The sequence below is a fragment of the Indicator indicator genome, chromosome 24 (genome assembly GCF_027791375.1).
Source record: "Indicator indicator isolate 239-I01 chromosome 24, UM_Iind_1.1, whole genome shotgun sequence".
NCBI classification, from domain to species: Eukaryota; Metazoa; Chordata; class Aves; order Piciformes; family Indicatoridae; genus Indicator; species Indicator indicator.
The window spans coordinates 5,938,503-5,948,462 of NC_072033.1; the positions used below are offsets into that span (position 1 = coordinate 5,938,503).

The 9,960-nt window shown below is 53.1% G+C and overlaps 1 protein-coding gene across 1 annotated transcript; it reads left to right on the forward strand.

Annotated features, from left to right (window-relative positions):
* On the forward strand, positions 1-7,309 carry MATN4 (matrilin 4). The gene is made up of 10 exons (XM_054391934.1): positions 1-76; positions 1,368-1,937; positions 3,780-3,902; positions 4,344-4,466; positions 4,571-4,693; positions 4,818-4,940; positions 5,333-5,746; positions 6,102-6,254; positions 6,970-7,074; positions 7,251-7,309. The coding sequence occupies exons 1-10, from the start codon at positions 1-3 to the stop codon at positions 7,307-7,309; spliced, it is 1,869 nt and encodes a 622-aa protein (XP_054247909.1).
* The last annotated feature ends 2,651 nt before the right edge of the window (positions 7,310-9,960 follow it).

Consider the following 9,960-nt stretch of genomic DNA (forward strand, 5'->3'; position numbering starts at 1 on the left):
ATGATGAAGCTCCTGCCCATTGCCCCTGTCCTCCTGCTTCTTCTGACAACGCTGGAAGCCAGACCAAAATCTGCAGGTGAGCCCTGGCCAATGGGAATTTCCTGGAGGAGAGATATGTGAGTGTGAGGGCAGTGAAGCCCTCAGAGGAGAATTAACTGCTTGAGATGGCAGGAGCTGATGCCTCTTCTTTGGAGTCATCCCTAGTAGATTGGAGGATCACCCCAAGTGCGGGACCCAGTGCTGCCTAGGGGAGCAGGAGCCCAATGCTGGCCTTAGCATATTTGATCTGGTGCCCTGGCCCAACTTCAGCCTTGGCAGGAGGCACAGGTGTGATGGAGAGTGTAGGTCTGCTGACAAGAGGGACAAAGCAAACCCAGGGCACTGGCTTCCCTTCTCCTGGAGCAAAGGGGGCTAAATCAATTCCAGTTTATAAAAAGTGAAGGCACCAAATGGAGAAAGGAGCTGGAGACCTTTGGAGCAATTGAGATAATAGCCTGGGTCTGGGCATCATCCCAAAGGGACTCAAAAGTGTTTGCTTACCATTAGGGCCAAATTCTCCCAGGCTTGGGTACACATGAGCCAAGCAAAATATGTTCATTGGCACTTCATTTGCTGAACACTGTCCTGGTTTGCACTGGAAGTAGCACCCATGTATCCAGGAGAGGTTCTTTGGCTCAGTCCCCACCATGTGTGTGCCTTGAGCTGTGCTTTTCACCATCTCAATTTCTGCCCTTAAAAAAACCACAACAAAGCCAGCCCTCGTTTTAGGCAGAAACTAGCAAAATGCAGTAAAAATGGGGGGAGGCTGGAGCTCTGGAGGGTTCAGAAGAACTGCTCAAAGCAGTGGTTTTGTGCTTGGCACCACAGCAGCAGGGTCCATGCTGTGCAGAGATCTGGAGCTGCAGCTCACAGAGGTAACAGCACAGGGCACTGGGCTGGTTTATACTCTAATGGTTTGGAGCAAAGATGAAGACTGCTCAGTAAAGCTGTGCCTAAACCTTGCCAGAGAAGATGCCCACAGGTCTTTTTGTTTCTGCAGCCCTTGGGGCTGTTGGCTGTGAAATGCAGGGAGCAGGAGCTGGGTCTGTCTGTAGGGACAGTGTTGGGGAGGAGGGGACAATGCAGTTCCCCACAGCACCATGGCCAGGGCAGTCTCCCCAGCCTGGCACCCTTGCTCCTGGTCTGACAGCACCCTCTGTGGGTTTGTCTGGCAGTGGGAAGGTGCTGGTGTGGGTGGGCTTCTCACAGTTGCCCGCTCCCTCCCGCACTGAGCACCCTCCCAAGCCACCCAACAGGGGTGACTCCACTCCCAGCCCTGCTTCTTGCAGGCAGCCGTGAAGCTGAACTGCCTCTTTGCCTTCCTCCAGCCCTGAAGTGCAGGACGGGTCCCCTGGACATCGTGTTTGTGATCGACAGCTCCCGCAGCGTGCGCCCCTTCGAGTTCGAGATCATGCGGAGGTTCATGATGGACATCATCGGCAGCCTGGACGTGGGCCCCAACGCCACGCGGGTGGGGGTGATCCAGTACTCCAGCCAGGTGCAGAACATCTTCTCCCTCAAGACCTTCTTCACGCGGGAAGACATGGAGAAGGCCATCAACGGCATCGTCCCGCTGGCCCAGGGCACCATGACAGGGCTGGCCATCCAGTATGCCATGAACGTGGCATTCAGCGTGCAGGAGGGCGCACGGCCCCCGCACAAGCGGATCCCCCGCATCGCCATCGTCGTGACGGACGGACGGCCCCAGGACCGCGTCGCCGAGGTGGCCAGCCAGGCCCGGAACGCTGGCATCGAGATCTACGCCGTGGGCATCCAGCGGGCAGACATGAACTCGCTGCGGGCCATGGCCTCGCCGCCGCTGGAGGAGCACGTCTTCCTGGTGGAGTCCTTCGAGCTCATCCAGCAGTTCGCAAAGCAGTTCCAGGACAAGCTCTGCGGTGCGTGGGAGCTGTGGCTGCAGGGTGGCCCAGGTCCCCCCCGGTGCCTGCTCCTCACCGTGTAGAAGATGACCTTCAGAGGGCTGTCTGTGGTGGCTGCTCTTGTGAGGAGCAGTGTGGACAGGGAAGCTACCTCCCTGACTGGGTGTTGGGACAGGTGGCCTTTCCTCACACCTGTCCTCTGGCTCACCTGTCCTCTGCAGAGATGAGGTCAGGAAAGGTTTGGAAGCATGGCAAGCAAGCACTTTTCTTCACCCATGCCTAGTAGCTCTTCTCCAAGCCAGGATATCATAGCAGCAGTGGTGGGAATATTAAAGTGCAGGAAAAGTGGAGCTGGTTTCCCTGGGTGTGACGGGGATGAGTGACATGCCCCAGAGCCCTGTGTACATTTTGACGTGGCTCCTCCCCAGACACATGTATGGTATCTGCTCCAGGCACATTTGTGTTTAATAAAGCCCTGGCTGTGTGAGGCTGCTCTGGAGCATGCAAGCAGTCTCAGCCAGGAGCTGGGTTTGTACTGTGGCTGTGCTGGCACGGGTCAGGAGCTCGCAGACTGGGACCTGTCTGACCCCTCCTCTGCTGGCAGGCTTTACTGGAGACCTGGCACAGCAAGTGAGCTGGCAAGACTAGAGCAGAAGACTAGAGGGGTCTAGAGCACAAGTCTTGTGAGGAGTGGATGAGGGAACTGGGGTTGTTTAGCCTGGAGAAAAGCAGGCTGAGGGGAAACATTCTCACTCTCTACAACTCCTTAAAAGGAGGTTGGAGCCAGGTGGGGGTCAGTTTCTTCTCCCAAGGAACAAGTGACAGGACCAGAGGAAATGATCTCAAGTTGCACCAGGGGAGGTTTAGGTTGGATATAAGGAAGAATTTCTTCCCCCAAAAGGTTGTCAAGCCCTGGAACAGGCTACCCAGGGCAGTGGTGGAGTCCCCATTCCTGAAGGGATTTAAAGCCATGTAGGAGGCTTGAGGAACATAGTTTAATGGTGACCTGGCAGTGCTGGGTTAATGGTTGGATTTGATCGTCCTAAAGGTCTCTTCCAACCAAGATGATCCTATGACCTTTCTTATGTGCTTCAGCATCTGTGGAGGGGCAGGAGGCAGTTGTCAACCTGTTTCACATAGTGTTTCCTAGCCAGGAGCATGTGCTTGCGGGGCTGCATTAGTGCCATGGTGAGCCCTTCTTGTTGGGGTGGGAGTTCAGGGCTGACCAGACAAGGTCCTCCAGGGCCCTAATGTGCTCCTACTCCTGATGCCTTTGCTTACAAAGCCCTGTCACCTGCCTGCCCTGGTGCTCACTTCCCAGCCAGCTCTGCAGGCTCCTGGTTGTACCTTCAGCATGATCCGGCTGAGCTCCAGCTTTTATTTACTTTGCTCAAGCTACTGACAGTATCAATTAATACTCAGAGAGATCAGGGAGCTGAGGTGATTCGGAAACCTGCCCCACACAGTGTCTATGCACTGGAAATCAGTGGGTGAGTGCTGGGGCTGTGTGAGCCACCCTGATGGCTTTGCAGGGCTTGGCACGAGCTGGAGTCCCTGTGCATCTGGCATGCCCATGGGCTGCTCTGATGGGGCAATGGTTTTAAATTAGAGCAGAGCAGATTTAGATTAGATGTTAGGAAGAAGTTCTTTACTGTGGGGGTGGTGAGACCCTGGAAAGGGTTGTCCAGAGAAGTTGTGGATGTCTCAAGTGTTAAGACTAGGCTGGATGAGCCTTTGAGCAACCTGGTTTAGTAGGAGATGCCCCTGCTTATGGCATGGAGATTTGAACTAGATGATCTTAGAGGTCCCCTTGCAAGTCAAGCCTTTCTGTGATCCTGTGATGCCTGTTCTGTCTTGCAGGAGTGGACATGTGCATGGAGCAGGAGCATGGTTGCCAGCACACCTGCATCAGCACCCCTGGCTCCTTCTACTGTGAATGCAATCCTGGCTACAGGCTCAACGTGGATGGAAAGACCTGTTCCCGTAAAAACCCTTTTTCTATCCTAACTCTCATAGAGGGCCTGTAGTTCCAGGTCTCACAGAGGGAAGACAAAACACAGCAGAGAACCCAGCAAGGCCAGCAGCAGCCTGACTGCTCTGCTCACTAGGCAACTTCCTGGGTCTGTAACAGATGTGGGTGGTGCTCCATATTCTAAATCCTGGTCACCTCTCTGAGATGGGACACGTGGAGCTTACATGGGCACAACCTGTGCCTGAAGAAGTTCTAGGCAGTGGGTACTGGATGATGCCCATCCCAGCCCAAGTGCAACAGTGGTTTGGCCCTGTATGTTGAGTGTAAAGCTGTATAACTCGGCCCGGCCACGACCCTGGGACTTTTCGTTCTTATCTCATGGTGCTGGCAGCTGCTCAGCTGCCCTAAAGAGGCCAGGGCAGGAGGGTGATGGATGTCCTGTTCCTCCACAGCCATCGATGCCTGTGCAGATGGGAGACATGGCTGTCAGCACCTCTGTGTCAGCACTCGTGGGTCATACTCATGCCACTGCCACATGGGTTACTACCTCAACCAGGACAGAAGAAGCTGCTCTAGTAGGTGTCCCTCTCCTTTTCTGTCCTTTTTCCATTTGCTTCTCACTCTCCCTCTGTGTCTCTTGTCTTTCTCTTCCTGCCCACCCCTCTCCTTCTCTCACCAGTGATCGATTACTGCAGCTTTGGAAACCACAGCTGCCAGCACGAGTGCGTGAGCATCCCCCAGGGGCACTACTGCCGCTGCCGCAGTGGCTTCACGCTGCAGCCTGACGCCAGGTCCTGCAGGGGTACGTCCTGGCACAGCATGTACGGCAGGTCCTTTCATGTGCTGCCCAGTCCCCAGAGGAAGGGCTGTTGCCAGACCACCCCCCCTGGACAGGGATAACTCCATGACTCTGGCTTGCCTTCCAGCCACTGACCTCTGCAATGGGGTGGATCATGGCTGCGAGTTCAAGTGTGTGAGCACGGAGGGCTCCTACCGATGCATGTGCCCTGAGGGCCAGCAGCTCCAGGCTGATGGCAAAGCTTGCAGCAGTGAGTACTGGGATATGACTCTTTGCATCCTCCTCATCTGGGCTCTCTGCTGCTGGAGGAGGCTTATCAGGTTGGGGTTCTAGGTAGGACTTTCTCTGAGGTGGGTTGAAAAAGGATGGAGAGCTGGCTGGGCTTGGGGTGGGGGCCTGGCAGCTGCAGGGATGGGTGTGGGCTCATGTCCTCAGAGACAAAGCAGGAGCTCTGAGGAAAGGTTCAGGAAAAGGGAGACTAGGGTGGCAGTGGATGTTTTTGGGCTGAAACCTTTGGGTACACTTTGTCCTGCTTCCTGGCCTCACCCTGCCCTGTAGTTCCAGGAGGTCTACTGGCCATCTTCACCTTGACAGTGCCCCTGGCCAGGCTGGTCCCTTCTCACCTTCCCCCTGTGCCCACAGAATGCGGGTCTGGACATGTTGACCTGGTGTTGGTGATCGACGGCTCCAAGAGCGTCCGGCCCCAAAACTTTGAGCTGGTGAAGCAGTTTGTGAACCGCATTGTGGACCTACTGGAGGTGTCCCCCCATGGCACACGGGTGGGGCTGGTGCAGTACTCCAGCCGCGTCCGCACGGAGTTCCCCCTCAACAAGTACCACAGTGCAGATGAGATCAAGAAGGCAGTGATGGAGGTGGAGTACATGGAGAAAGGAACCATGACAGGCCTTGCCCTCAAGCACATGGTGGAGCACAGCTTCTCTGAGTTGGAAGGTGCCAGACCTCTCTCCCACAACATCCCCAGAATTGGACTCGTCTTCACAGATGGGCGCTCCCAAGATGACATCTCTGAATGGGCCAGGAGAGCAAAGGAGTCAGGTGCAGGGGACTGGGGAACCCCAAACAGCAGTGCTTTGGCCATCCCAGCATGGTTCTTTGGGGAGACTGGCTCTGGGGAAGGCCGCAGTGTCCACCTTTGGGGTGCTGCATGACCCAGGTCTGCAGGGGCAGCTGTGCCTCTGCTGTGGTTTCAGAGCACTCTGAGCAGCATCCTTCATGCAGCAGCTGCACCACAGTGGTGCTGCCATGCTCCTGCCTGTCATTCCCAAACTCCTACTGTGTATTTGGGAATGCCAGGGGAAATCCTGCATCCTCAGCATTGCTCCTGCTGGGCTTGGGGCTGATTGGTGCAGGACAGCCAGTACAGTGCCCATGATCTGTCCTTGCTGTGCAGGGATCGTTATGTTTGCTGTGGGTGTTGGCAAGGCTGTGGAAGAGGAGTTGAGAGCAATCGCCTCTGAGCCCGTGGAGCAGCACTTCTCCTACTCAGCAGACTTCACCACCATGACCAACCTCGTGGAGAACTTCAAGCTGAACATCTGCCCAGGTGGGTGCTGCCAGCTCTGACTGGGCTTAGCCCCAGTTTGTAGGGAGCCCCCCTCTCCCCGGCAGGGCTGGTTTGTATGTCTATCACCCAGGGCTAAGCTGGCTGCTGTGAGCCTGGCATGTCTCTGGATCTCATCAGGCTGTTGTGGCTGTAGAGATGGGTCTCAGAAGGAGGTGGAGCTGGGGGTATTTAATGTAAAAGGGATGTCATGTGAGCATCCATCCCAGTGACATTGCAGGAGCAGAGGCTGGGGTCACAGCCTGCCCCAGCTCCTAGGGTGGCCCTCACCCAGCCTTGCGCTTCTGCTGCTGATGGCTGCAGGAAGACCATGATGGGTTACTGTAAGCGAGTCCCTGCCCTGGGACAGGCTTGGACTCCCCAGTGTTCCTGGGAATCCTGTGTCAGAAGCCCCCCTTGCCACCCCCTCTTGAAGGCAAAGTGCAGGTCATCACTGGCTGTCCTTGGCACACTGTGACCATGTGTGTGGCAACCTGGTAGGATGCCTGGTGGGATGCTTGGTGGCAAGCTCACTGGGCTCACAGGGATGCAGCCTGGTGAAAAGAGGAGAAAAAGAGGAGAAAATGGGGGGATAGCCCCAGGGCTCAGGTCTAGCCCTGGTGGGCAGGGACAAGGGACTGTTTCTGTGTGGGAGCAGGGCAGAGCTGGGTGCTGTGGGACCATGGCTCTGACTGCACCCAAATCCCTGTGGTCACAGAGGAAGGCAAAGGAGTGACGGAGATCCGCAGCCCATGTGAGTGTGAGGCGCTGGTGCAGTTCCAGACAAACACTGTGGCCATCCTGCAGAGCCTCACTGAGAAAAATATCCTTTGGGGTGATGTCTGGGCTTGTGGGGTGCAGGGCAGCCTGGGCACAGACTGCACATGGGGGAGGGAGGGATGGATAAATGGGAGCAGGGAAGATTTTAGGTTTCTTCAAGGGGAAAAAAAACTTTTCCCACCAGACCATCGGACTCATGCTTTTCTTTAGCAAGGTCACTTGCTCAGATGACATCCAGACTTGAGGACTTGGAGAAGCAGCTTACTCACAAGAAGTGATCCTTGAAGAGGGCTACAACACTCAGATGGGGCACAGGGGACCTACAGTAGCTCCGTGGCATTGTAATTGCTAGGTTATTGTAAAACATCAGTGTTTGTTCTTGCATCACAAAACCCTGAGGGGGACATGGAGTGCATTTAAAATGACAAAAATCCTAAAAAAAAAAAAAAAAAAAAAAAGGACTTGAGCAAAACCCCAGCTGGAAAGCCAAGAGGTCCAGTGGTCACTGTTGCCTTGTTCCTCCAAAGGTCTGGGACAAGATGGGATGACTGTGGGCAGGGTGCGTGTTGGACAAGGAGGCATGATACCCAGCCTTTTCCAGGAGTGCCTGGGATGAAGCAGCCCCTGTGCAGCCCCACTGGCCTCCAGTGCCCAGAAAGCTGCTTTGCAAGAGAAAAAACCTGCAGTGATCACACCCAGAGAGCTTCTGTCAGCTCAGCATCTGCTGCCACAGGGGGGCAAGGAGAGCTGGGTGCTGCGGGCAGTGCTACCAGCATAATACCCAGGTGTGTGCCCATGGGAAAGCAGGTGGCAGGAATCAATCAGCAATCCTCTTGCTCCTGTTTTGGTAGAGTTGTTTGGGAATTGGTTGTTATCTTGTTTGATTTTTTTTTTTATTTTTATTCCTTAGCAAAATGGTAATAATTCTTCTACACATACCTACGTGTGTGTGTGTACATATATATATATATATTTCATTTCGACAGCAGGGTAGTGCTATTTTTTCAACACTTCTTTTATACAAAGAAATTTCTATCCTGACAGTTAGTATGTTACATAAATTCAGCTTAAAGTCAAGTATGTCTTTTGTGTACATCTTTGGCCAAATTATTTAACACAACTAGCTGCTTTAAAAAGACCATGCACCAGTAGGTGGAGCAAGCAGATAACAGAATCACAGAATGTTAGAGGCTGCAAGTGCCCACCAAAGATCATCGAGTCCAACCCCAATGCCAGAGCAGGATCACCTTGAGTAGGTCACGCAGGAACGCATCCAGGTAGGTTTTGAAGGTCTCCAGAGAACGAGCCTTCATGACCTCTCTGGGCAGCCTGCTGCAGTGCTCTGTCACTTTCACAGTGAAAAAGGTTTTCCTTATGCTCATGTGGAACCTCCTGTGCTCCAGCTTGCACCTGCTGTCCCTTGTCCTGTTATTGGCCATCACTGAGAAGAGCCTGACTCCATCTTTCTGACACTCACCCTTCACGTATTTATAAGCATGAATGAGGTCACCCCCTCAGGCTCCTCTTCTCCAAGCTAGAGTCCCAGCTCCCTCAGCCTTTCCTCACAAGGGAGATGTTCTGCTCCCTTAATCATCTTTGTGGCTCTGTGCTGGATTCTTTCAAGCAGTTCTCTGAGTTCCTTCTTGAACTGAGTGTCCCAGACATGGACACAACATTCCAGATGCAGCCTCACCAGGGCAGAGTAGGGGGGTAGGAGAACCTCTGTTGACCTACTCACCACGCTGCTGCTAATACACCCGAGGATGGCATTGGCTTTCTTGGACACAAAGGCACATTGCTGGCTCATGGTCATCCCTCTGTCCACCAGGACCTCCAGAGCCCTCTCTGTGCTGCTCTCCAACAGGTTAGTACCCAACCTATGCCGATCCATGGAGTTGTTCTTTCCGAGATGCAAGACTCTACACTTGTCCTTGCTGTATTTCATTCAATTTCTTCCTGCCCATCTCTCCAGCCTGTCCAGGTGCTGTTGAATAGCAACACAGCCTTCAGGTGTGTCAGTCACTCCTCCCAGTTTTGTCATCAGCCAACTTGCTGACAGCGCTCTCTGTTCCCTTACCCAGGCTGTCAATGAATATATTGAATAGTACTGGTCCCAGTATCGACCCCTGAGGGATTCCACTAGATACAGGCCTCCAACTAGACTCTGTCCCATTGACCACAACTCTGACTTTTTTCCTTCAACCAGTTCACAATCCACCTCACTGCTTGATCATCCAAACCACACTTCCTCAGTTTAGCTGAGAAGGTGCTGTGGGAGACAGTGTCAATGCTTTCCTGAGATCAAGATAACCCACCATACACTGCACTACCATCATCTGTCCACCTGGTTATGTCCCCATAAAAGGCTATCAGGTTGGTTAAACATGACTTCCCCTTGGTAAAGCCATGTTGACTGCTCCCAAAGACCTTCTTATCCTAGATAAAAACGTCAGCTGTTACAGTTCTATGGCTGTATTTGCAGCAGCAGCTTTTAAGGTAAATACAAAATGTTTTTGGGAGGGTCTTATGACTTTTTGTAGAGCTTCACCTATCAATGAAAAATGAAAGCACTATATCACTGTATCCTTTGTTACATAAAGTCAGAGCTAACTGAGTTTATTTGTTTATAATTGCTATAACAGAAACCAAAGGGAAAAAAACTTGTACAATATTCGTATTCTATTGACACTTGAAGATTTGTATCAGTCTTCAGTCTAGGGTGTCATAGATACAATGTAAATATAATTTGAAGACCTTGTGGTCTAAGTGGAAGAAGCATAAATCACATAGTTTGCCCAAATAAAAAGAAAAAAAAGCTGTGGCCTCACCAGGGGTGCAATAACTTCCTTACTCCTGCTGGACACACTTATTTTGATACAGGCCAGGACGTCATTGGCCTCTTGGCCACCTGGGCACACTGCTGGCTCAT